At 51.7% G+C, this 26,500-nt stretch overlaps 2 protein-coding genes and 2 non-coding genes across 19 annotated transcripts in view; 2 read left to right on the top strand and 2 right to left on the bottom strand.

The window, feature by feature from the left end:
* Positions 1–26,500, top strand: part of LOC140904206 (uncharacterized) — a 46,917-nt gene that overhangs the window by 549 nt on the left and 19,868 nt on the right. The window contains 6 exon segments of the mRNA XM_078850901.1: positions 6,179–6,256; positions 6,768–6,986; positions 7,611–7,633; positions 9,311–9,423; positions 17,937–18,016; positions 18,689–18,815. Of these exon segments, the coding sequence (XP_078707027.1) occupies positions 6,795–6,986; positions 7,611–7,633; positions 9,311–9,423; positions 17,937–18,016; positions 18,689–18,815 (535 nt within the window). The 5' untranslated portion in view covers positions 6,179–6,256; positions 6,768–6,794.
* On the bottom strand, positions 7–78 carry TRNAM-CAU (transfer RNA methionine (anticodon CAU)). Its single transcript has one exon. It is a non-coding gene; the product is annotated as a tRNA-Met (tRNA).
* On the bottom strand, positions 2,821–2,892 carry TRNAM-CAU (transfer RNA methionine (anticodon CAU)). Its single transcript has one exon. It is a non-coding gene; the product is annotated as a tRNA-Met (tRNA).
* The window catches only part of LOC140904253 (E3 ubiquitin-protein ligase TRIM7-like), an 84,021-nt gene continuing 62,260 nt past the window's right edge, over positions 4,740–26,500 (top strand). For all 16 annotated transcript variants that reach the window (XR_013635116.1, XR_013635115.1, XR_013635114.1 and 13 more), the window contains exon 1: positions 4,740–4,774. Coding sequence is in view for 11 of the 16 variants with exons in the window: in XM_078850958.1 (XP_078707084.1) it covers positions 4,751–4,774 (24 nt within the window). In the remaining 5 variants the exon portion in view is untranslated. The remainder of the gene's footprint in view (positions 4,775–26,500) is intronic.

The raw sequence follows: 26,500 nt of genomic DNA, 5'->3' as shown, positions 1-26,500 counted from the left end.
CCAAGCTAGCAGAGGATGGTTTCGATCCATCGACCTCTGGGTTATGGGCCCAGCACGCTTCCGCTGCGCCACTCTGCTGGGTGATTTTTTCCCTCTGCCACGCTGGGCAGACTGCTCCTTGTGGGTCCGAGCGTGTGACTTGGGCGCTGGGGAGAGGGAGCGGGCACAAGGGACTGTTACAGTCATTGAAGAAGGTCATTTTGCCTGTGTCCTTTTCAACTATAAAAGAACCAACTGAAATCTGAGCGCTGCATTCTTCTCTGCTGTTCGCTTTGGGCTAAGAATTGGGCAAAAACATCCTCTCCCTCCCCCCCTCCCCCGGCTTTTCTGCGGGCAGGATACAGTCCGTTTGCTGAAAACCTGGTGCTGAAAACGTTAATAATTGTTATGTCATTTATTATGACCCATTTAACATTTGTTCTCCATCTCACGTATATTAGAACCAACTCTAGCTTCTAAAAATGAATTCCAAAATCCAGTCTGCCCTCAAAACTTGGTGGCCAAATTTCCAAACCTCTCTGAGCAAGAGAGATCCGAGCACTTTACATAGGCCCGTATATTTTTCAAAGGCGGTTTTGTTCAGTGAAATGCAGGCCCAGAGAGTCTATTAAACTGAGAGGGGAATGGAGCTCACTGCTTATTTTATTTGTTTCCCAATGGGCAATTCCAGGTTTCTAAATCAGCTGGAATATTTTAAGATTGCGAATAATTTAGGGCAGGGTCCTGGCTCCCTGGAAGGTCGGGGAAGATGTGAGCTTGGTTAGCCAGTGAAATCTGCAGCGTGGTTATCACAATCGGCCAGTGCGGCGTGGTCCCGGGAAGTTGAGGACTGTATTTATTTATTAGCCTCCCTTTTAAGAACGGGTGGAAGGGCGAGCGGTGTCTCACAGATCCTGCAGCCCCCCAGGGAGCTGGGGTGGGGGGCAAGCAAGGGGCAATACCAAGCAGTCCGTGCGTCCACGTCACTTTCCCCACCTGGGCTGGGCAGCTTCTTGCTCACCCCTTTGGGGGTGCGGAGGAATGTGGGGGGAGGGGACGGATGGGGAAGCAAGCCCCAGGTCAGTTTCCCCATGGGGGCATGGGAGGGGGGGTGCAGGGCTTAGGAGCCCGGGAAGAGACTGCAGCACGCAGTAAGTGTGGCAATATACACCTCTTCAATCCAGATTAAACACTGTGGGGAGGCAGGGTTACCCTGGGGGGGTGGGGAGCCCGCGGGAGCCAGGGGCAATGCGGGGTCAGGGGCCTCCATGCGGGCTCCAAAATACAACTTTGCCCAGGGCTCCATTTCCCCTAAGGCCAGCCCTGGTTGAGATGGTGGCAGAGGGCAAAACCCCGGCACCGGGAGGGGCAGACGGGATAAAAGTTGCCCCGGATGGGCTGAACCCTGGTTGCAAAAACTGGAGGGGAGTGAAGGGGCTTTTCCGTTTCCCCCACTCGCCGGAGTGGATGTCTCAAGCCCTGCGTCCCAGGGCTGGGTCTGGAAAGGCACCAGGCATCCCCATGCCGAGGCCAGTTTTCATTTGCGGACCCCTAAAAAATTGTGAAGGTAGGCGCGGAGCCCTTTGGAAAGCTTAGACTTTGTCGGCAGATCCCCTGCAGACCACAGGTTGGAAACCGTGGTAACGACAACCTTCGGTGGACCCTTCCAAGGTAGTCTGGAGACCCCCAGGACAAAGCAGCTCTTCCCTTTCTTTGGCCAGCTGTACTCTGCAAAGCGTCTTCACGAAAGGGTTGTGTCCCTGTCTCCTCCAGAAGGCCGCTTCCGGTGAAGGAAGCCGCCTTCTCCACCGAGGTAATCATTCCATATCCACAAGAGACGCCCAAACTCTCAAAACCGACTTAACTACCCCCCGGGTTTGTTTACCAAAACCATCCCTCGGGCTTCCGAGTCTTTCATCCAAAAATGCATCCTGAAGGAAAAATCTATGCCTCAAAGAGAACATCGTAATGGCTGAGCTGTACAAACCAGAACTGTTACGGAGCCTTTCACGATAGCAGCCCTCTTCCCCAAGAGAGTCGAAATCCTACATCTTTCCGTAAACTCACTCTTTCACAATAGGAGATGTGGGCCATGTCGATGAGGAGCGATTGCACGGGTTTAATGCTGAATTAAAAATTGTTACCCGTGTCGCAACGCTCGCAGGCCTTTGTGTTAACAACCCGTGTAGTTAAAGTTCTTAAATGTTTACATCAGACGCGTTTATTAAAATGTGTAAACGTGTGTTTACGTACTATGGTGTAATTTTCAGCATATAACAGGCTAGTCTATCCATTCTTTACGTGGATTTTCCCCTATTAAAAAAATAGAGAAAATAACAGGTTTAAGACATCTTAAAACACGCAACAGTCCTTAACTCTTGCTTTTGCAGAGGTCTCAGGTCAGGACGGGACAAGACCTATCATATGTGTTGCAATGGTTAAGGGTAATAGGTCCAGTTTAAGAAAAGAGTGGGGGACAAGGGAAAAATGGTGAACGCTGATTTTCAATTGTGCGATTCCATTCTGAATCTCCATGATTGGGGAGTTTTAAGAGCAGGCTGGACAAACCTGTCAGGGACGGTGTAGATAACACCTAGTCCTACTGTGAGTGCAGGGGACTGGACTCGATGGCCCCGCGATGTCCCTTCCAGTCCTGCGGTTGTACGGGAGTGGAGTCCTAGGACATCTCTCTCCGTACAGGAGGGGACCGTCTGTGGCTTTGTCCCTTGGTTTCATGACGGTGAAAAGTGAAATAGCCAGAGAAGGTGTTCCTGTTCTGGACGTGGCTGAAAGGAAGGCAGGCTGAGTGATTTCCAGGGCCCTGAGGAATAAAAGCCAAGCTAGCAGAGGATGGTTTCGATCCATCGACCTCTGGGTTATGGGCCCAGCACGCTTCCGCTGCGCCACTCTGCTGGGTGATTTTTTCCCTCTGCCACGCTGGGCAGACTGCTCCTTGTGGGTCCGAGCGTGTGACTTGGGCGCTGGGGAGAGGGAGCGGGCACAAGGGACTGTTACAGTCATTGAAGAAGGTCATTTTGCCTGTGTCCTTTTCAACTATAAAAGAACCAACTGAAATCTGAGCGCTGCATTCTTCTCTGCTGTTCGCTTTGGGCTAAGAATTGGGCAAAAACATCCTCCCCCCTCCCCCCCCCCCCGGCTTTTCTGCAGGCAGGATACAGTCCGTTTGCTGAAAACCTGGTGCTGAAAACGTTAATAATTGTTATGTCATTTATTATGACCCATTTAACATTTGTTCTCCATCTCACGTATATTAGAACCAACTCTAGCTTCTAAAAATGAATTCCAAAATCCAGTCTGCCCTCAAAACTTGGTGGCCAAATTTCCAAACCTCTCTGAGCAAGAGAGATCCGAGCACTTTACATAGGCCCGTATATTTTTCAAAGGCGGTTTTGTTCAGTGAAATGCAGGCCCAGAGAGTCTATTAAACTGAGAGGGGAATGGAGCTCACTGCTTATTTTATTTGTTTCCCAATGGGCAATTCCAGGTTTCTAAATCAGCTGGAATATTTTAAGATTGCGAATAATTTAGGGCAGGGTCCTGGCTCCCTGGAAGGTCGGGGAAGATGTGAGCTTGGTTAGCCAGTGAAATCTGCAGCGTGGTTATCACAATCGGCCAGTGCGGCGTGGTCCCGGGAGGTTGAGGACTGTATTTATTAGCCTCCCTTTTCTGAAAACCTGGATTGAAAAGTGCACACTGTGAGGGGAGTGTCCGTTCCCGATGTTGATTGCAATATAAAACGTCTCTCTCGTTGACGAAGCCACCCTCTTGCAATAAAGCCAGGGCTGGGTAAGGATCAGACTTGAAAGCGAGGATAAATGTCCGTGGAAAGAAAGGAGAAGGGGGACGGGGGACGAGAAGAAGTCCATTATTGTTGTGGTCAGGGTCCAGGTTCCAGAGAACCATCTTTCGCCCCGCAAACGTCCCTGTTCGACAAACACAAACACGCCCAGGGCCTCCTGGTTACACTTAGACGTGAAAAATCAAACCAAACCGCCGTCTCACCGGAACATGGCCTCCCAGCAAGATGTAATAAATGACATCGAAGGCCACGTCTAGACATAGCCGCTCCCTGCTGTCCACTCCGGGGCTTTGGTTGGTATAACTAGGGCGACTAGACGGCAAGTGTGAAAAATCGGGACCGGGGAGCGGGGGGCGGTAATCGGCACTGATATAAGCAAAAGCCCCAAATATCGGGAATGTCCCTATAAAATCGGGACATCTGGTCACTTTACGCTTTACGTCTTCCCAGGAACAACCCCCCCCCCCGACCCCCGCCCCACACATGTGCATTCAGCCAAAGAACCGTGACTCGCCAAGGGGGTTAAAGCCCCGGGCATGGGGGCCTGGAAATATCACTTCATACGGGGGTAGAAATGGAAAATAAAAATCCCTGCAAAGCATGGATCATTCACAGACCCCCCCCCCCCTGCACCGGTGGGGAAAAGCGACAGCCAGGTCCTCGGCCGGACAAGGGCCTTGGAGGGGGTTCAGGGGAGGCAAGACCCCCCCCCCATGGCTTCTCACCCTTCTCCCCAGCTGCCCCCCACAACTCCCCCACTGCAGCTGCCCCCCCCCATTGCATCCCGGCCTGATCCTGCAGGCTCGGGGGGGGGGGGGTTCCCCGATTCCCCGCGTGTCCCAAACACCCTGCGTGGGGCCCGGAGGGGCAGGGCCAGGCCCGGGCAGGAGCCGCCCCTTCCTGCCCCCCCCGGGCCCGGGAGCCCTTTGTGAGTCCGGCCGCGGCGGGGCCATGGCCGGGGCCGGGAGCGGCGCGGTGGGGCCGGGGGCAGCGCGGAGCGGGCGGGGACACGCGTGGGGCGGACACGCTCCTGCCGGGGGGGGGGCCCGGAGCCCGGCTCGGCCCGGGAGCGCGGGGGGCGGGGCGGGGGAGTGTGTATGGGGGGGGGGGCTGCTGGGGATGGGGGGCTGTTTGGAGCGGGGAGTTTGGGGGTGTCAGTGGGGGGGTAAGAGAGGGGAGTTTGGGGGTGTCTGGGGGGAAGAGCGGGGAGTTTGGGGGGGTGTCAGTGGGGGGAAGAGCGGGGAGTTTGGGGGGGTGTCCGTGGGGGGAGGGAAGAGAGGGGAGTTGGGGGGTGTCAGTGGCGGAGGAAGAGTGGGGAGTTTGGGGGTGTCTGGGGGGGAAGAGAGGGGAGTTTGGGGGGTGTCTGGGGGGGAGGGAAGAGAGGGGAGTTTGGGGGGGTTTCAGTGGGGGGGAAGAACGGGGAGTTTGGGGGGGTGTCCTTGGGGGGAGGGAAGAGCGGGGAGTTTGGGGGGGGGTGTCAGTGGGGGGAAGAGAGGGGAGTTTGGGGGGTGTCCGTGGGGGGAGGGAAGAGAGGGGAGTTTGGGGGTGTCTGGGGGGAAGAGCGGGGAGTTTGGGGGGTGTCTGTGGGGGGAGGGAAGAGCGGGAAGTTTGGGGGGGTGTCCGTGGGGGGAGGGAAGAGCGGGGAGTTTGGGGGGGTGTCTGGGGGGAAGAGCGGGGAGTTTGGGGGGGTGTCCGTGGGGGGAGGGAAGAGAGGGGAGTTTGGGGGGGTGTCCGTGGGGGGAGGGAAGAGAGGGGAGTTTGGGAGGGTGTCAGTGGGGGGGAAGAATGGGGAGTTTGGGGATGTCAGTGGGGGGGAAAGATTGGTGAGTTTGGGGGAGTGTCAGTGGGGGGGAAGAGCGGGGAGTTTGGGGGGGTGTCAGTGGGGGAGGGAAGAGTGGGGAGTTTGGGGGGTGTCGGGCGGGGAGGGAAGAGTGGGGAGTTTGGGGGGTGTCAGTGGGCAGGGGGCAGACGGGGAGTTTGGGGATGTCAGAGGGAGGGGAAGAGCGGCGAGTTTGGGGGGGTACTCGATGGGGGGGCTTCATGTTCAGATCGGCACTTGGGGGCTGCGTGGGGGGTTGGAATTGGGGGAATGTCTGAAGTTGTTGCTTAGGGTGTGGGTAGAGTCGCCTGATATTCAAAGCTGGGGCGGGCGGGGGGAGGAGGGGTTGGGCTGCCCCCTGTCACTTCAGCATGGGGTTCTGTGTTTTCTCCCCCCCCTTCACTATCTCCTCCCCCGTCACCCTCGCTGAGGTTGAACGAGGCCGGGGGAAAAAGTCTCCTTGAGTCCCAGGGGCTCGGCAGGGCAGGACGGGCCCTGAAATCGGGCCGTTGTGAGGCCGTTTGCAGCGGTTTGTAACCCCCCTCCCCTGCTTCTTCCAGGAGCCCCCCCGAGAGCGTCGGGCCCCTCTGGGAAAAGAGAGAGAAGCCGAGGAGCCGCGGCAAAGCCAGGAGCTGCTGGTAGGTGCCCAGGGCCCAGGTTCGCCAGGGATCCCGGTGCCCCGAGTGACGGCGAATGCAGGGCCCGGCCTGCCAGCCTCAGCCAGGGACCCGTCCCCACCGGAGCCCAGGGTCCGACACGGGGGTGGCATGGTGCCCGTGGGGTGCGGGAGGCCGCTGGGCAGGAGCGGGTCAGTCTGTGTGAGCCCCGAGCCCCTGCCCACGGGCTGTCTGCGTGTCACAGTGACCGGGGAGCCTTTCCCGCACCTGGGGGAATGGGGAGGAAATGCGGGCTGCGGAGATGGAGGGTTTGGCCCAGAGCAATCGGACGAGGTTTTGGGGAGAACAGTCCCCCCCCATGAGCGATGTACAGCTCACCCCTGCCCTGATCCGTCCCCCTTGCTGGGGTAAATAACCTTCCCATCCCCCAGCGCAAGAGATCCCACGCTCTGGGAAATAACTCCCCCACCCGCCGGGAGGGGCATTTGTGGGTCTCCCCCGGTACCCACCCGCCCTCTCCCTGTGGCTGCAGAGCCGGACGGCAGCCGAGAGGCAGGAGATGGTCTGGGAGTGGCGGGAGCTGCGAGGGTTTCTGGCGGAGCAGGAGCAGCGGCTGCTGTCCCGGCTGGAAGAGCTCGAGAGAGCCGTTGTCCAGAGAAGGGATGCGGGCGCCTGCCGAGTGTCCCGGGAGATTTCCCTGCTTGGGGAGCGGGGAGGAGAGAAGGGGCAGCTGCTGAGCCCACCCCTGCAGGTCAGGCTGTCGTTGCAATGACCACACGCAGCGTTCCTGTAGGAGCATCTCCGCCCCAGGCCCCAAAGCACTTTACAAAGGGGGGACAGGGGCAATTATCACCCTATGGGAGAAAGGGGGAAACTGAGGCACAGGGAGGGGCAGAGCGCTGCCCGAGGTCACATACTGAGTCTGTGGCAGCACCAGGGATGGGGCCTGGGTGCTGCAACCCAGAGACCTTCTCTCCTCTGCTGTAAATGACTGTAAATCCCCTCCCCGGGCAGAGGTCCCGAGCCAGGCCTAAAATCCCACTCACACCAGGTTAATGGGTTACTGGGGCCAGAGGACTTGCGGGGCTCTCGGCACTGGGAGGAATTTGACTCTCAAGGCAGAGAAACATTTTCTGCCTCTAAAGTGGCCGGGGAGAAACTTTCCACCTCCCAGCAGGGATTGCTGGGGCTGCTGAGAGCAACCGTCCCTGCTGGTGGGGACGGGGGGGAGACGGCAGCTGGTCTCTGAACCAGAACGTGAGGGTCTGAAATTCCCCTAAATACCAGAGGCTCCCATGGTGATTCCCTGCGGAGCAGGAGGCTTCCCCAGCCTGGGACACCCCCTCTGACGGCCTCTCCTTTCTCTCCTCTCCAGGGTGCTGGGAGCTCTGGGGGCAGGTAAGTCCTGGGCTCTGTCTCCCTTCCCGCATGGCGTGTTAGGTCTGCTAACCGCACTGAATACAGGGCGTCCCCTGCCCCGGCAGCGTGACACGCGGGCTTAGAGTCTGTGATTCTGTGTCCCCTCGTGGCTGCCTCAGCAAGGGGAAGAGCCTGTTAGTCTCTGACGGCTGATACGTCCCACCAGGGCTGTCAGACATATGGGCCAGGGGCCAGACCCAGGCTGTCTGACGTATTAACGGGGACACATCACGTATTCAGAGTGTGCAGAATCTCAGCTTTCGATTTTTTTTTTTTAAAGTAAGTTTCTAGCCCTCCTGGTTACAAAGAAACCCTCCCAAATGGACGCGGAGACAATGTTGCCTTCCTGAGTCTGCAGAGAGCCTGAAACAGCGGCTCAGAGGGGTGTGAATGCCCTTGGCCTGTGTCAGCATAGACACTGACTTCCTTTATTCCCCATGGGGTGCTTGATCCTGGAGTCTCCCCTTTGTGCCTGGGTGTCCCACTGAAAGCTGTTGCTGTGAATGGAGGTGGGGTGCAGAGTCTTAAATTGATGCCCTGCCTCACTGACCGTACCGGAAAGTGGAAGACAGCCCTGTCTTCCAAATGAGTTGGACACCCCAGGGTTACTGGTTTAGCTGAAGGGCTCAGGGCTTTTGGTGATAAGGGCCCACGTTCATTCCCTGCTGAAGACCTGGGCTCTGTCTGTGTCCACAGTGACATGTGGGAACACACCCACTCTTCGGTCTGTGTCTCCTCCCTTTCCACGTAATCCCAGTGCTGGTGCCCCTTGTTACTGGAATTTCCCAATGTGGGAGGTGGCTGTGAACATAACAACGGCCACACTGGGTCAGACCAAACTGTCCATCTAGCCCAGTGTCCTGTCTTCTGGCAGTGACCAATGCCAGGTGCCCCAGAGGGAATGAACAGAACAGGGAATCATCAAGTGATCGCCCGTTCCCAGCTTCTGGCAAACAGAGGCTAGAGACGCCATCCTTGCCCATCCTGGCTAATAGCCACTGTTGGACCTATCCTCCATGTGCTTCTCTAGTTCTTTTTTGAACCCTGTTGTAGTCTTGACCTTCACAACATCCTCTGGCAAGGAGTTCCACAGGTTGTGTGAAGAAATATTTTCTTTTTTTTTAAACTTGCTGCTTATTCATTTCATTGGGTGACCCCTAGTTCTTGTGTTATGTGAAGGAGTAAAAGACACTTTTTTACTTACTTTCTGCACGCCAGTCATGCTTTTATAGACCTCTATGATATTCCCCCTTAGTCGTCTTTTCCAAGCTGAAAAGTCCCAATCTTATTAATCTCTCCTCATATGGAGGCTGTTCCAGACCCCTCATCATTTCTGTGGCCCTTTTCTGTATTTTTTCCAATTCTAATATATATTTTTTTGAGATGGGGCAACCACATCTGCACATATAGAACCCACAGAACCAGGGCGTCCCGGAGAAAGCTCCTAAACTTGTCTTTGTTCCTTGCCCCAGTGTTTCTCTGTGTCCCACTCTCTGGGCCCATGGCCGGCACAGGGCTGAAGGCAGGTGACTCACTAGAACAGTGCCCATCCCGGGCTGCAAAACACAGATCCAGGTTTGCTGGAGTTTGGGGGTTGCTGGGCTCAGGATCTGGGGATCCAGGCCCATTTCTCACCCCTCCCTCTTTCCCCGGCAGGGAGGACGGGGCGTTTCGGAAGCCGGAGCCGGGGTTTGCGGAGCTGGAGAGGAGGCTCAGCGATTTCTCTCTGACAAGTGCCGTCCTGCAGCAGGTCCTGCGGGGATTCAAAGGTGAGTGGGAGTCTGGGGGTGGCGTCTCCTCTGGTTAGAGCGACCCTGGCCCTGGGGAGGAGTCGGGGACTCTCGGGATGTCACTGACCCTGGGCTCCATCTCGCAGCCCCAGCTCCGCGAGTCGCCCTTCCCCATGGGAGTCGCCCTGTGGGGCTGGCTCTGTCTACAGCGACTTCATTGTGGGCCTCGGTCTGTGTCCCCGTCCCGTAGTTTAGAGCAGTTACATTAATAACCAATGGGGATTTCTCTATGAACGCGAGAGCCTGAATCCTCCTCTCTCCCGTCCTCTCCTTCCCCTAGAGACGCTGCGACGGGAGCTGGGGAGTGACACAGGTACGTGTCTGTCTCTGATGGGCCGGGGGGAGATTTCAGACCAATAACCATGTTCGCGACAGGGCTTCACGGCCTCCAGCCCTGATGTGCACCTGGGAAGGGTGGAACAAGGGGAAGCCGGGTGAGCCCTGTGGCTGATTCCCTCCTGATGTGATGTCTGATGGGGATTCAGAGCAAATCCAGATCTCAGGGGAGGTGTTTCCCTTTGGGGAAAGGAACAACCGCCCGAATGGTTGAACTAGGATGGGAGAAGGACAAAATATCCAGACCCTGAGGAGTCTGAAAGCCTCCATGAGTGAGTGAAATTGGTCAGATGTGGGCAGCCCAGCTGTACCCTGTACGGACTGATGGGCTGGGCCCTGGGGCTGGTATACTGCATGCAGACCAGCTTTGAATATTCATTTTGAACAAAGAGGGAGCTGCTGTCGGACATATTCGAGTTTCTCACATTTTTCATGTTGCTGACCGCTGATTAGAAGTCGCCTTACGTTTAGTAGGAAATAAGAATAAAACCCATATCAAGGCTGACCCTATACAACTTCCATGTGTGCGTGTCAAGAGGCTGACAGAGAATAGTTGTCCTTGAGGGCTAAAAGTGCAGGGGGGGGGGGAGATTTTCTTTGCTGAAGATCATGGTAAATCTTTTAATATCTCACAGCCCGTCTGATTGCCTGTCATGAACCCCTTGGGGTCGCAACCCACCAGCTGAGAAACGCTGCATTGGATCATTAATTATTTTGTAACCCATCTTGGGGTTACCCTCTGTGTCCCAGTCCCAGCATGGAGTCCTTCCCCACCCCCCTTTCCTAAAGGGTTATGATTTGTTCTCTTTGGGCTAAGAGTGTCTACTCTTGGGTCAGATTCACTTTTTCGCAGAAGCTCCTCCATAGTTTCTTTCCGTGTCTCACCAGCCTGGGGAAATCCCTCCTTTCTTCTGTCAGGTGGGTCATCTGCAGTCTCACGGACAACCATTCCTTCAGTCGGATCTGCATCCTCTCTTAATTTCCACAAATATATAAGAACGGACATACTGGGTCAGACCAAAGGTCCATCTAGCCCAGTATCCTGTCTTCTGACAGTGGCCAAGGCCAGGTGCCCCAGAGGGAATGAACAGAACAGGGAATCATCAAGTGATCGCCTGTTCCCAGCTTCTGGCAAACAGAGGCTAGGGACACCACCCCTGCCCATCCTGGCTAATAGCCATTGATGGACCTAACCTCCATGAATTTATCTAGTTCTTTTTTGAACCCTGTTACGGTCTTGGCCTTCACAACATCCTCTGGCAAGGAGTTCCCCAGGTTGACTGTGCATTGTGTGAAGAAATGACACTTTCTTTCTGACTTTCTGCACGCCAGTCATGCTTTCATAGACCTCTATGATATCCCCTCTTAGTTGTCTGTTTTCCAAGCTGAAAAGTCCCAGTCTTATTAATCTCTCCTCATATGGAAGCTGTTCCATACCCCACATCATTTTTGTGGCCCTTTTCTGTACTTTTTCCAATTCCAATATATCTTTTTTGAGATGGGGCGACCACATCCGCACACAGTCAGAATCCACAGAACCAGGGCGTCGCAGAGAAAGCTCCTAAACTTGTCTCTGTTCCGTGCCCCAGCATTTCCGCATTTTATTTCTGAAAATCTAAGTACACTATATCTACTGGATCCCCCTTGTCCACATACTCGTTGACCCCCTCAAGGAATTCTAGTAGATTGGTGAGGCATGATTTCCGTTGACAAAAACCATGTTGACTTTTTCCCAAGAAATTATGTTCATCTCTGTGTCTGACAATTCTATGCTTTACTGTAATTTCAACCAGTTTGCCCGGTATTGAAGTCAGGTTTACTGGGACCTTTAATTGCTGGGATCACCTCTGGAGCCCTTTTTAAAAATTGGCGTTCTCCGTTTGGTACAGAAGCTGATTTAAATGGTAGGTTACAGACTCGTTAGTAGTTCTTCAGTTTCATATCGGAGTTCCTTCCGAACTCTTGGGTGAATCCCATCTGGTCCTGGTGAGTTATTACTGTTTAATGTATCAGTTTGTTCCAAATCATCCTCTACTGACACCTCAGTCTGGGACAGTTCCTCACGTTTGTCACCTAAAAAGAATGGCTCAGGTTTGGGACTCTCCCTCACGTCCTCAGCCGTGAAGAACGATGCAAAGAATTCATTTAGTTTCTCCTCAATGGCCTTATCGTCCTTGAGGGCTCCTTCAGCATCCTTCAGTAGCCCCATCGGTGGTTTGGCCGGCTTCCTGCTTCTGATGTATTTAAACAAAAAAAATTGCTCTTTCTCTTTGAGTCTTTGGCTGACTGTTCTTCAAAATTATTTTTTGGCCTTCCTAATTATATTTGTACACTTCATTTGCCAGAGTTTATGCTCCTTTCTATTTTCCTCACTAGGGTTTAACTTCCACTTTGTAAAGGATGCCTTTTTGCCTCTCGCTGCTTCTTTTATTTTGTTGTTTAGCCACAATGGCTCTTTTCTTCGGTTCTCTTACTATGGTTTTTAATTTGGGGTATACATTTAAACGGAGTTTGCAGGGATCTCACTTTTGGCGCTGTACCTTTCAATTTCTGCTCAACTCACGTCCTCATTTCTGTGTCGTCCCCCTTTCTGAAATTAAATGCCACAGTGTTTGGCTGCTGTGGTGTTTTCCCTGCCACGGGGACGTTAAATTTAGTGATATTATGGCCACTATTACCAAGCGGTCCAGCTCTATGCACCTCTTGGACCTGATCCTGTGCCCCACTTCGGACTAAATCAGGAATTGCCTCCCCTCTGGTGGGTCTCAGGACCAGCTGCTCCAAGAAGCCGTCATTTAAGGTGTCAAGAAACTTTCTCTCTGCATCCCGTCCTGAGGTGACCTGTACCCCGTCAATATTGGGATGGTTGAAACCCCCCCCTTATTATGGAGTTTTTTTCATGTAATGGTCTTTCTAATCTCTCTGAGCATTTCACAGTCACTATCCCCATCCTGGTCGGGTGGTCGGGAATAGATCCCTCCTGCTACGTTCTTCTTATTAGCGCATGGAATTACTCCTGTCCCTGGAGAGTCTATGGCACAGTTTGGTTCAGCTCAGATTTAATTACTTCATTGGATTCAGCGCTTTCTGTCCCATACAGAGCCCCTCCCCCACCAGCATGACCTGTTCTGTCCTTCCGATATATTTTGTGCCCTGGTGTTACTGTTCCCATTGATTAGCCTCATTCCACCGAGTTTCTGTGATGCCAATTATATCAATAGCCTCATTTAATACGAGGCGCTCTAGTTCACCCGTCTTTTTATTTAGACTTCCAGCACTGGTATATAAGCACTTTAAAAACGTGTCACTTTTTAGCTGTCTGCCATTATATGAGGCAATTGAAAGGGACTCTTTTTTTCATTTGACTCTCTCTCATCAGATCTTACCTGTATTTTATTACCTTCCATCCTCTCCTCCTTACTAGGACATAGAGAATCTCTATTAATAGAACTTCCCCTAAGGGATGTCTCTGTCCAAACCACGTGCACCTGTCGGCTTCCCCCCCAGCCCTTAGTTTCAAAACTCCTCTGTGACCTTTTTAATTTTAATATCAGGAACAGCATCCTAAAAAACTGGAACCTGGATTGGGGTCCCCTCCGTTACCCCTCTCTCTATCCCCGAGAGGTCAGCTGTGTGACTGCTCCACTCTGGAAGGGCAGTTGGAAAGTTCCCTCTCAAAGCCTGGGTGCCCAGATGCTGAATCAGCCATCCTGTCCTGGGCATCCTCTCCCAAGTGACCAGTGAGGAGACATTCCTGTACTGCCACTATTCCTTCCCCAGTTTCTTCCTCTGGGCCCTCCTCTCTAGAGTGAGATCTGTCCCTTGTTCAGCTGCAAAACTCTGCCAGCTAACAACTGGGACAGTTCTCTCACTGACATCAGGCAATAATTTCTCCCTCCCTCCCTGAGCAGACGCTGCAGAGCAGGAGCTGGTCTCAACCGCCTTCACCCCTGGAAGCACGCGGCTTCCCCCTGCTGCACAGTAATCAAGGAGGCTGTCTCCCATTCCGTCAGTAATTCCTGGGACTTTACCCTTTCCCTCTGGGGTCCCAGCATAATACTCCTTGTTGCAGGTAAACCCCTTAACAGCCTGAGCTACAAGGAAAAAATCACGTCCAATTAACATGTCAACGGGATTATCGTCCACCACCCCCACTGTTAATAAACTTTCTAAACCACCAGTTTCTATGCACATTTTTGCCAAAGGCACAAGAATCCTGTCACCTCCTGCTCATAAAAGCTCCGCCATCTGTCCTGGCTGTATGTCACCCTGAATTATCCTCCGCTTGATCACAGAGATTTCTGCACCTCTGTCTTCCCACCTGAGGTATTCCCTGCCACTAATCCTGACAAAATGTGCTTCGTGTCTGGCTCTGCAGAGGCTACTCCCTCAAAAACAAGGTGATAAGTCTCAATCGCTTGAGAGGTTTCTGTGTTGAGGGCCGCAGAACTAACATGAGCAATTTGTTGCCTGCTTCTTCCCAGCAGAGGGCATTTATTCCTCAGGTGATCAGTGGAATTACAGGTTTCAAAGGGGTAGCCGTGTTAGTCTGTATCAGCAAAAAGAACGAGGAGTCCTTGTGGCACCTTAGAGACGAACAAATTTATTTGGGCATAAGCTTTATCTAACAATGTGATACCCAGCAATGCCCCTCTGCCACGTACATTGGCCAAACCGGACAGTCTCTATGCAAAAGAATAAATGGACAAAAATCAGACATCAAGAATTGTAACATTCAAAAACCAGTCAGAGAGAACTTCAATCTCCCTGGACACTCAATAATAGACTTAAAAGTGGCCATTCTTCAACAAACAAACTTCAAAACCAGACTTCAACTAGAAACTGCAGAACTGGAATTAATTTGCAAACTGGACACCATCAAATTAGGTCTGAATAAAGACTGGGAGTGGATGGGTTACTACAAAAAGTAATTTTCCCTCTGCTGATACTCACACCTTCTCGTCAACTGTTGGGAATGGGCCACATCCACCTTAGAATCATAGAATTCTAGAATCATAGAAGATCAGGGTTGGAAGGGACCTCAGGAGGTCATCTAGTCCAACCCCCTGCTCAAAGCAGGACCGATCCCCAACTAAATCATCCCAGCCAGGGCTTTGTCAAGCCGGGCCTTAAAAACTTCTAAGGAAGGAGATTCCACCACCTCCCTAGGTAACGCATTCCAGTGCTTCACCACCCTCCTAGTGAAAAAGTTTTTCCTAATATCCAACCTAAATCTCCCCCACTCTCCTTGTTCTGTCATCTGCTACCACTGAGAACAATCTAGAGCCATCCTCTTTGGAACCCCCTTTCAGGTAGTTGAAAGCAGCGATCAAATCCCCCCTCATTCTTCTCTTCTGCAGGCTAAACAATCCCAGTTCCCTCAGCCTCTCCTCGTAAGTCATGTGTTCCTTGATTGAACCTTGATTGCATTGGCCTTTTTAGCACTACAAAAGGAATTTTCTCTCTCTTGATATTCACCCCTTCTTGTCAACCGTTGAGACTAGGCCACGTCCACATTAATTGAAATGGCCTCGTTAGCACTGACCCCCGCCCCCACTTGGTAAGGCAATTCCCATCTTTTCATGTGGTGTAATATATATTCGGCCTACTGTATTTTCCACTCCATGCATCTGATGAAGTGGGTTTTAGCCCCCGAAAGCTTCTGCCCAAATAAATGTGTTAGTCTTTAAGGTGCCACAAGGACTCCTTGTTGTTTTTAGTGGAATTACAGAGATCGCACCTTTTGGGCTCTTCTGGGTTCCCGGAGGATTTGGGATGGGGATTAGAGGAATGGTTTTGGGGAGGTGCATGCCCAGCGTCCCAGCCACCCTCTTTCTTCTCCAGGAGGGAAACAGTAACCCTGCTTCCCACCAGGTTTAAACCCCTCTTTCTCTGGTTTATTCACAATAGATGCCTAGGTCTGCTGAAAGACACCAGCCGCTAGAGAAGCCATCTCTTCCACAGTCGTTACATGTTTATCCCATGAACACTGCTTTACACCATCTTTACGTATATTTAAGGACTGTTCTTGAGCAAACATTTGTTCAAAACTTTCCACCCCTTTGCCGCTCACCCACTTGCCCAGTCAATCTTTCATTCTGTATAAATATTCACTCAAACCAGCACCCCTCTTAAAATTTCTAAATTTCACTCTTTATGTATCGGGGTAATTTGAAACCATTACAAACCAGTTTGTTTGTTTGGTTTTTTAAAATTTAAATGTCCAGGAGTCTAAAGCATCTTCAATTTGTATTCCATTGAATACATTTTCAGCTTTACCAGTTAGTTTTGCAATCAGGGTCGGAACTTTCTTGGCATCTGGGATTTCATGCACTGCACATAGCCTTTCAAACGTGGAAAGAGATTCAGTAGTGTCACCTGCCTTGTTGGATGCAGGACATGGGTGGTCCCAATTGTGGATTTTTGCAGAGATGAGACTCGGAGGTGTGTGTAGGGGGGTGATGGTTCTCCTTTTCTAGCAGTTCCAGTTGGTGTTTCCGCTCTCTTTCCTCGGATTCCTTGCGCCATGGCCTCTATCTGTTTCAGGTCTAAGGTTCGCTGATGTGCTTCTTTTTTCCCAGTTCTTCCATTCTCAGCTGATGCTCATAGTCTCTCTTTTTCTGCCGCCTGCAGTCTGTACAACTCCAACTTTTCAATTGCTTCACTGCTTTCACTCATCTTTAAGCTTCCCTTTCCCGAAATAAGCAAATAGAAAACAACAAACCGGTAACCTGCTCTCAGCCAGCACACTTAAAATCTTTACCCCAACGTCTGAAGTGCAAATCTCCCTCCGAACAACAAGCGGTGCATTTCATCCTGCTTGCTGCACCACTGTGATGGGATCCCCAGTGTACACCCTGGAACTGGGGTACCACAGTGACCCATTAACTCTCCAGCCTAGGTTGACTCTCACAATGCTTTGCTAGTGGCAAGCAGCAAACCCCTCCAGGTGCTGTTACCACTCAGCACAACAGCAAGTGGAGCCCCCCACCCAGCTAGATTGCGTGAATGCTCCCAAAGCCTCTCATGAATTGCAAAAAGAAAGGCACCAGCCAATTGCCCCCAGTGCCCCAGCCTTGCACCCCAGAGCTGTACCGTCTTGCCCTGGTCAGAAGCCTGACCAGTGTAAGGTTGTTACCCAATCTCCCCTTCCTTAATGTGGAGAGGGCATGCAGCAGCCTTTGTAAACCGAGTTGAGATTTCCCAAGCACTTTAAGCAAAATACACGGTTTTAGGGAAAGTATAAAACAGATTTATTAACTACAGAAAGATAGGTTATAAGTGGGAGGCATAAAAGGTCAGAGATAGTTATCAAAGAAAATAAAAGATAAGTGCACAATCTAAATCGTAAACCTTATTACACTAGGCAGTATTTCAATCAAGCAATTTTCTCACCCCACTGGATGTTACAGTTCTTAATACACAGACTTCTCCCTTAAGCCTGGGACCAGTCCCCTCAGATGAAGTTTTTGTGTTCTCAACGTTCTTGTTGCTTCTGGCATAGGTGGAGGAGGAGAAAGGTCAAGGCATGATGCCACTGTCCTGTATTTTCTACCCTCAGTCCATGTGCCTGGAAAATACTAGCCCAGACATGTCCGGATGGGCTTTGCTGAGTCAAAGGGTTGGGCAATCCCCCCCGGTGTGGTCTTGAGCAACTGAGTCATAGAGCGGTGCAGTCCCCATTGAGTGGTGCTCGTTGACTCCTAAATCCCTTGATGACAGCTCTCCTGCTGATTAATGGTCACTGAGCACCCGCCTGGGCGGAGATCACTACCCTTTGTAGCAGAGATGCTGAAACTTATGACATTTTTCTGTAACAAAATCTCATAACTTCCTACACACTAACAATATATCTATTTGGACAGGACAGCGTGTTTCAGCAGATCATGAACTTTCATATGATAACTTACATGGCCTGCTTTGTATGAAATATCACAGCCATATATGAATTGTGAATCTGGGGTTTACAGGGTGCGACTTTGAGGTATAGTGTGTGTCAGTGGGTTTAATCCTAGTAGGAGGGGATGGGTCTGCACTGCACTGAGCATTTTCCCATCATGAGAGTCGATGTCTATACAGAGGAAAAGCCAGTGAGAATGTGAAATGACCTAAAGTCTGGTCTGAATTCCCCCCAATAACCCTTCTGTCCCTGACAGGCTGCAGAACATCCCCGGGTGACTCCAGATTCTCCCAGCCTGCCTGGAGAAGGGAAATGGGCATGGCAGAGCTGGCTCAGGTAGGGATGCTGAGGAAATGCTGGAGGGTTCCTGCAGGAGCCAGAGGACAGTGAATACACAGGAAGGGGGAGCGACTAGGGAGTTTGATCTAAGGGTGGGAGGGTGCAGGAAGGGCTCAGGGTGGAGAAAGGGAGGGGGGCAAGGTGCGATGTACCTGCTGGGACTCGATAAATCTGGGGTCTCGGTTCTAGGAATAGAGCCATGGGCGTTGGGTGTGGAAATTCCCCTCTTTGTGGAACAGGAAACAAACTCGCTTGGGCTGGGAAAACTTCCCAGACTCCCAGTGTTGGAGCGTGAACCCACTAACCAGCGGTTGCTATGCTATGAAGGAGGCTCCCACCACTGAGGCTTAGGGAAGATGCCCCATCCCCTGACCTCCAGCTGCTGACAGTGGGGAGGGTGTTGGGATTCCTACAAGGAGGGTCTTTATCTCCAGTTCAGCCTCTGGGAAGTTGTTGAGTGGGATGAAAGGGAAGACCCTTCCCCCTCTATCTGCTGGGAAGGACGAGGGGATTTCTCTATCTCCCGTCTCCACAATGCCTCCTGGATGCAGCAGGTGGTGGCTGGGACTCCTCTGACTCTGTATCCGTTTGATTGGCCCTGCTACCCCACGAATAGTGGGGCCGTGAGTGGGGCAGCAGGTCCTGAGTGTGGGGCTCTGGCTCTTTCAGGGGCCGGTGACCTTCGAGGAGGTGGCTGTGTATTTCACCAGGGAAGAGTGGGCCCTGCTGGACCCCGCTCAGAGAGCCCTCTACAGAGCCGTCATGCAGGAGAACTACGAGAACGTGACCTCGCTGGGTAAGGATTCCCGTCCCCGTGGTTCTGAGAAGGGGAAATGCAGAGTTAAGGTTCACGTCTCCCCCCACAATGCCACTTCTCCTCTGTCCTGATTCAGCATCACCCCGACATGCAGATGACACACCACTAGGGCTCTGCCCTCTTCACTACACAACACTCGGGGAACAGAGCACAGGGGCAGTATACCACAAAGTCTGCAATCTTCTCTTGGCTAAGGTAAAACTTGGGTTTCGGTCCAGCCTAACGAAGAGAAGCTTCCAACGCCTGGCCAGCCCTCAGATGGAGCCTACGCCACACGAACCATCACAGACTTGCAAAATATCACCATGCTTTTGCCCTCTCCTAGAGGATTCCTTCTGAGTTGTTGCCCTCACTTGCCCCTCTCTAAGCCCAGGAGACATCTAGCGTGTGTGCCACCAGAGTGCCGACAATGCTCATGGCAAGAACACACCCTTGTGCACGTTTATCATCCACTAATCCCTCCACCCTCTCTTATGGACCGCAGCCTTGTCGCGGTGGGGAGTCTTGCGTAGGCTTAAAGACCCTCAGAGCTACATCGTTCTGAGCTTTCATACCCCTGGTAGGATCCCCCTTGGCAAGCAGGTCTGAGACGAGGCTCCTGACTAACTGTGGTCCAAACTTCGCAAGACCCCAATGGTGGGTCGGGCCCATATAGAAGATCTTCTTGTACTCTGTGGCTGTGAAGGTGGATGAGGGCTGCAGCAGGAGGGAGGCCGCTGGTTGTCTGGGATCTCCTTGCCACTGCATCAGGGTTTTCCTCCTGTCAAGTCTCGTGTGGTTTTTGTGGGATTAGCATCTGCATGAGCCGTGATCTCTGGCAGTCTTTAGTCACAAATCTGCTTGCCGGCGACAATGGCCGTCTTGTGCTTGGATGAGACAGAAGTGTCTTTCGGCACCGGTGGCTCTGACAGAGCAGGCCTCTTTTAGGATCTCTTCTGCTCGCCCCAAACGGGGAGGGGGGCTAGAAAAGGTGCCCCAAACATAGGCTGTCTCACACACTTCCAACTGGAAGGCCGCATCCAGTGGGATCACTCAGCTCCGAGGCCAAAACAAGAGATAGAAGACAATGAATTTTGTCACCTGGAACGTCCGCACCCTTATGGACTCTCAAGCACAGTGAATGCCCAGAAAGAAGAACTCCCAGACTTGCCAGAGAAGGGGCAAGACTCACAGTTGACATGGAGGCTCTTAGTGAGACCCGCCGGGCTGATGAGGGCCAATTAAAAGGGGATGGAGGTGGCTACACCTTCTTTTGGAAAGGAAAGCCACCTGAAGGGAGTCACGGGATTGGCTTTGCCATCAAAAATAAGATCGCCGGTCAGCTTTTGGAGAAACCTGGGGGGATCAATGAGCATCTCATGACTCTTCGGCTCAAGCTCAGCGACCACCAATATGCCACCGTCATCCGCGCTTACGCCCGGACACTCGATGATAAGGAGGACAACAAGGAGGAGTTTTATAGCGCTCGCGATGCGGTCCTCACAGCCACACCTAAGGTAGGCAAACTCATCCTCCTGGGAGATTTCAATGCCAGAGTCGGGTGGGACTGCCAGCTCTGGACAGGCACGATAGGCAAAGAAGTGGTGGGAAATGTGAACCCCAGTGGTATTCTCCTCCTCAGCAGATGTGTGGCGCGTGACCTGCTCATCACAAATACCACCTTCAGGCAGAGTAACAAATTTAAGACCATCAGGAAACATCCTCAGTCCAAAAACTGGCACCCCCTTGACTATGTTATAGTCAGAGCCCGAGAATACGCCGACGTCCGTGTAATATGAGACACGAGAGGTACGGATCACTGTTGGACAGACCATCGATTAGTGAGGTCAGTCATGTACCCGCAGCTTGCTCCGTGACACCGCGAACACCCAAAGACTAAGCGAAAGTGGCAGAACGTCAGAGCACTTAACGACCAAGCCAGCTGCGAGATGTTCCAGTAACGCCTGTCAGGAATTCTCTAACTTGCTTGATAACACCATTGACATGGAAGAGCACTGGGATCAACTTAAAAATACCCTCCACAATGCATGTGCTGAAACCATAGGGTATGCCACTCATCGGCACCGAGACTGGTTTGACGAAAACAATGAGGAAATCCTAGCATTCATTCAACAGAAAAAAAATGCATTCTGTAACTGGCAAAATGACTTCTCTAACCAGTGAAAATATGAGGTTTATCACCCGCTCAAAGCGGGGTCCTGGGGAAGCCAGAGGGTCCTGCCCCCAAACTCCGCAGTCAGACGGGACTCTCAGCCAACCAGTAACACAGAAGGTTTATTAGACGACAGGAACACGGTCTAAAACAGAGTTTGTAGGCACAGAGAACAGGACCCCTCAGCCGGGTCCATTTTGGGGGGCAGTGAGCCAGACAACCACGTCTGCACTTCACTCCATGTCCCCAGCCAGCCCCAAACTGAAACTCCCTCTAGCCCCTCCTCCTCTGGGCTTTGTTCCTTTCCGGGGCCAGGAGGTCACCTGATTCCTTTGTTCTCCAACCCTTTAGCTCTCACTTTGCAGGGAGGAAGGGCCCAGGCCATCAGTGGCCAGGAAACAGGGTGTCGGCCATTCTCTGTGTCCAGACCCCTGCACACACCTGCCCTCTAGGGCTCTGCAACGATCATACACCCTTATCCCCCCACTTAGATACTTAAGAACTGCCTAGGGGAAATTGAGGCACCTCCACACTATTCAGAGGAAACATTAAGAACAGTCCCACTTTGTGTCACAGCCCAGAATGATGTTCGTTTCTTTTGCAACAGTGTTACACTGTTGACTCATATTTAGCTTGTGATCCACTATGACCCCCAGATCCCTTTCCACAGTACTCCTTCCTAGGCAGTCATTGCCCATTTTGTATGTGTGCAACTGATTGTTCCTTCCGAAGTGGAGTACTTTGCAATTGTCCTTATTGAACTTCATCCTGTTTACTTCAGACCATATCTCCAGTTTGTCCAGATCATTTTGAATTTTAATCCTATCCCCCAAAGCACTTGCAACCCCTCCCAGCTTGGTATCGTCCACAAACTTTAAAAGTGTACTCTCTATGGGATTATCTAAATCATTGATGAAGATACTGAACAGAACCGGACCCAGAACCGATCCCTGCGGGACCCCACTTGTTATGCCCTTCCAGCATGACTGTGAACCACTGATAACTGTTCTCTGGGATCGGTTTTCCAACCAGTTTTGCACCCACCTTTTAGTAGCTCCGTCAAGGTTGCATTTCCCTAGTTTGTTCATGAGAAGGTCAGGAGAAGGGCAACCCTCAGTTTGGCCACTTTTGCTAGTGGCTCAAACCTGCCATTCACTCAGCTAACCTCATCACTGGCTAGCATGGGGAAAAGGAAGGAGAACAATCCCCGCAGTCTCTGCTGGTCCACCTAGTAGGTCAGGGGACAGGCCAGGGACCTTCCCCTCTGGTGGGACCCACAGTCCAGGTCAACTCCTCCTGTATCCAATAGGGAGTTGTGGGAATGGGGGGAACCCAGGCCTGCCCTCTACTCCAGGTTGCAGCCCAGCACTCTGTGGATCACAGCTGTTCACAGTGTTTTGTGTAACACCTGTGTGACAGCTACAACTCCCTGGGCTACTTCCCCATGGCCTCCTCCCAACACCTTCTGTATCGTCACCACAGGACCTTCCTCCTGATGCCAGATAGCGTCTGTACTCCTCAGTCTTCCAGCAGCACGCCCTCTCACTCTCAGCTCCTTGCACGCCCCTCACTGACAGAAGTGAGCTCCTTTTTAAACCAGGTGCCCTGATTAGCCTGCCTTAATTGATTCTAGCAGCTTCTTAATTGGCTTCAGGTGTCCTAATTAGTCTGTCTGCCCTAATTTGTTCCAGCAAGTTCCTGATTATTCTGGAACTGCCCCATTACCTTACCCAGGGGAAAGGGACCTGCTTAACCTGGGGCTAATATATCTGCCTTCTATCACTCTCCTGTAGCCATCTGGCCCAACCCTGTCACATACCTTCTCCCCGCCCCCCAACTCAACACCATGGAGTTTGGCAACTTGGGACATCAGGCAGTGTACCTGTGACAAGCCATCTGCATTGCCATGGTGGCTTCCAGCCCGGTGTTGTATGGTGAATTGGAAAGGTGGTAGGGACAGGAACCATCTGGTCACCCTTGCATTCTTCTCTTTATTTCGCTGCATCCACTGGAGAGGTGCATGGTCGGTCACAGGGGTAAACCGTCGTCCCAGCAGGTAAAAACGTAGTGTTTCCTTGGCCCATTTCGCAGCAAGGCACTCTCTCTCAACAACGGCATACTTCTACTCTCTCAGGAGGAGTTTCCTGCTGAGGTAGAGGATTGCGTGTTCGTTGTCTCCGACCATCTGCGATAGGACCGCTCCCAATCCTACTTCAGATGCATCTGTCTGTAAAATGAATTCTTTGTTGAAGTCTGGGGCTATAAGCATGGGGTTACTACAGAGGGCTGTCTGTAGATCCATGACTGCTTTCTCTGCGGCATCTGTCCACTTCACCATGTCTGGACCCCGGGCTTTTATCAGGTCTGTCAGGGGACTCATTCTGGTAGCAAAATGGGGAATAAATCGTCGGTAGTACCCCACCACACCCAGGAATGCCCGGACTTGCTTTTTCCTATTTGGCCGGGGCCAATTTTGGATAGCCTCCAGTTTGTTTAGTTGGGGCTTGACCATGCCCCTTCCTACAATGTAGCGAAGGTATTTAGCCTCAGCTAGCCCTATAGCACACTTGGCTGGGTTGGCTGTGAGCCCAGCCCGCTTACCGTGTCCAGAACCGCTTCCACCTTTCCTAAGTGGGTTTCCCAGTCGGGGGTGTGAATAATCACATCATCCAGGTATGCCGCTGCATAACTGGTATGGGGCCATAGGAGCTTGTCCATAAGACGCTGGAAGGTGGCAGGTGCCCCATGCAGTCCAAAAGGAAGAACGGGATATTGAAACAGACTCTCTGGTGTAGAGAATGCCGTCTTTTCTTTCACCTCTTTGGCAAGGGGAATCTGCCAGGATCCCTTTGTTAAATCAAGGGTGGTCAAAAATCAGGCATTACCCAGGTGGTCAACTAACTCATCGATATGGGGTATGGGGTATTCATCGAATTTGGATCTCTCATTCAGCTAGCGAAAGTCATTACAAAACCTAGTGGTGCCATCGGGTTTGGGCACCAACACAATCGGGCTTGACCACTGACTGTGGGACTCCTCAATGACTCCCAGCTCCAACATCCTTTTTACCTCTGCCTTGATCTCCTCCCTTTTTGCTGCTGGGACCCAGTAGGGCCTTTGCCCCAGGGTCTGTGACAATGTGGTGATATGCTTCGGTGGTCCGGCCTGGTTTGGTTGAAAACACGTCCTGGTACCGGTTGATCATCTCAGTTGCCTCCTTCTTCTGGTTCGGTGTCAGATCAGGGGACATCCTGATCTGCTCCTGCAGGTTATTTCCCTGGATCGGGGCCTCTTGGGCCACCACACATGCCTGTCACTGGTGCCAAGGTTTTAAGAGGTTAATGTGATAAATCTGTTCTTGTTTCCGGCATCCTGGTTGCCGCACCTTATAGGTTACTTCCCCCACGGGTTCAAACACCTCATAGGGCCCCTGCCATTGGGCCAGAAGCTTGCTTTCTGCCGTGGGTACCAACACCATCACCTGATCCCCTGGTTGGAACTGTCGGACTTTTGCCTGGCGATTGTAATGGGTTCGCTGGGCCTCCTGTGCCTTTTCCAAATGTTCCCATACAATAGGGGTGACCCGGGCTATCCATTCTCGCATCTGCAATACATGTTCAATTATATTTCTCCCCTCATTGGGTTCCTCTTCCCAGATACCTAGTAAGCCACGGGGGTGGTGTCCGTATAATAACTCGAAGTGGGAAAACCCAGTTGAGGCCTGAGGTACCTCCCGGATAGCAAACATAAGGTAAGGTAGTACGGTGTCCCAATCTTTCTCATCCCGACTTACCACCTTCCATATCATAGCCTTCAGGGTTCAGTTAAACCTTTCTACCAGCCCATCGGTCTGTGGATGATAGACTGAAGTTCTCAGGGTATGGATATGGAGCAGCATACAGAGGTCCTTCATTAGCTTTGATATAAACGGGGTTCCTTGGTCTGTTAATAACTCCTTTGGTAGCCCCACTCAGGCAAAGATCCCCACCAGCTCTTTGGCTATCATTTTAGAGGCTGTCTTCCACAGGGGGACGGCTTCTGGGTAGCGAGTAGCATAGTCCAAAACAACAAGTATATATTGGTGGCCCGAAGCCGTCTTCTCCAGGAGTCCCACTAGGTCCATGGCTATTCGCTCGAAGGGGACCTCTATGGTGGGAAGAGATACTAAAGGTACCCTCAAGTGGGGATGGGGCCTGTGCAGCTGACACTGCGGGCAGGACGCACAGTACCTCCGCAGTTCTTCATGTACCCTGGGCCAGAAGAACCATTGTAGGTCCCGTGCCAGGGTCTTCTCTACCCCCAAATGCCTCCCAAAAAGAGGACTATGGGCAAGACTTAATTCAGCATTCTTCCGCCGGCCCACTTCTTGGATCCCAATGGGATCACTGTCCTGTAGCCATCTGGCCCGACCTTGTCACACCCCCTATCCACAAGGCTTGTTACTCTGTCAAAGAAAGCTATCAGGTTGGTTTAACATTATTTGTTCTTCACAAATCCATGCTGACTTATACTTATCACCTTATTATCTTCTAGGTGTTTGCAAATTGATTGCTTAATTATTTGCTCCATTGTCTTTCCGGGTACGGAAGTTAAGCTGACTGGTCTGTAATTCCCCGGGTTGTCCTTATTTCCCTTTTTATAGATTGGCACTGTATTTGCTCTTTTCCAGTCTTCTGCAATCTCTCTTTTGAGATGTTGAAGGAGCCCTCAAGGGGGATCAGGCCATTGCAGTGTATCTGAACTAATTCTTTGCATCGGTCTTCATGGCTGAGGATGAGAGGGAGATTCCCCAACCAGAGCCATTCTTTTTCAGTGACAAATCTGAGGAACTGTCTGAGATTGAGGTGTCATTAGAGGAGGTTTTGGAACAAATTTATACATTAAACAGTAACAAGTCACCACGACCAGATGGCATCACCCAAGAGTTCTGAAGGAACTCAAATGTGAAATTGCAGAACTATTAAGTGTGGTATGTAACCTATCATTTAAATCAATTTCTATACCAGATGACTAGAGGATAGCTAATGTGATGCCAATTTTTAGAAAAGGCTCCAGAAGTGATTCCGGCAATCACAGGACAGTAAGGCTAATTTCAGTACCAGGCAAATTGTTTGAAACTCTAGTAAACAACAGAATTAAGAATGGTCAGACACAGAGATGAACATGATTTGTTGGGGAAGAGTCAACATGGTTTTTGTAAAGGGAAATCATGCCTCACCAATCTAGTAGAATTCTTTGAGGGGGTCAACAAGCATGTGGACAAGGGGGATCCAGTGGATATGGTGTACTTAGATTTTCAGAAAGCCTTTGACAAGGTCCCTCACCAAAGGCTCTTAAACAAAGTAAACTGTCATGGGATAAGAGGGAAGGTCCTGTCATGGAGCAGGAAACAAAAGCTAGGAAACAAAGAGTAGGAATAAATGGTCAGTTTTCAGAATGGAGAGAGGTAAATAGTGGTGTCTGTACTGGGCCCAGTCCTATTCAACATATTCATAAATGATCTGGGAAAAGG

The sequence above is a fragment of the Lepidochelys kempii genome, chromosome 28 (genome assembly GCF_965140285.1).
Source record: "Lepidochelys kempii isolate rLepKem1 chromosome 28, rLepKem1.hap1, whole genome shotgun sequence".
Classification (NCBI taxonomy): Eukaryota; Metazoa; Chordata; order Testudines; family Cheloniidae; genus Lepidochelys; species Lepidochelys kempii.
The sequence above is the reverse complement of the archived record's forward strand: the minus strand, read 5'-3'. Positions and strand labels throughout refer to the sequence as shown.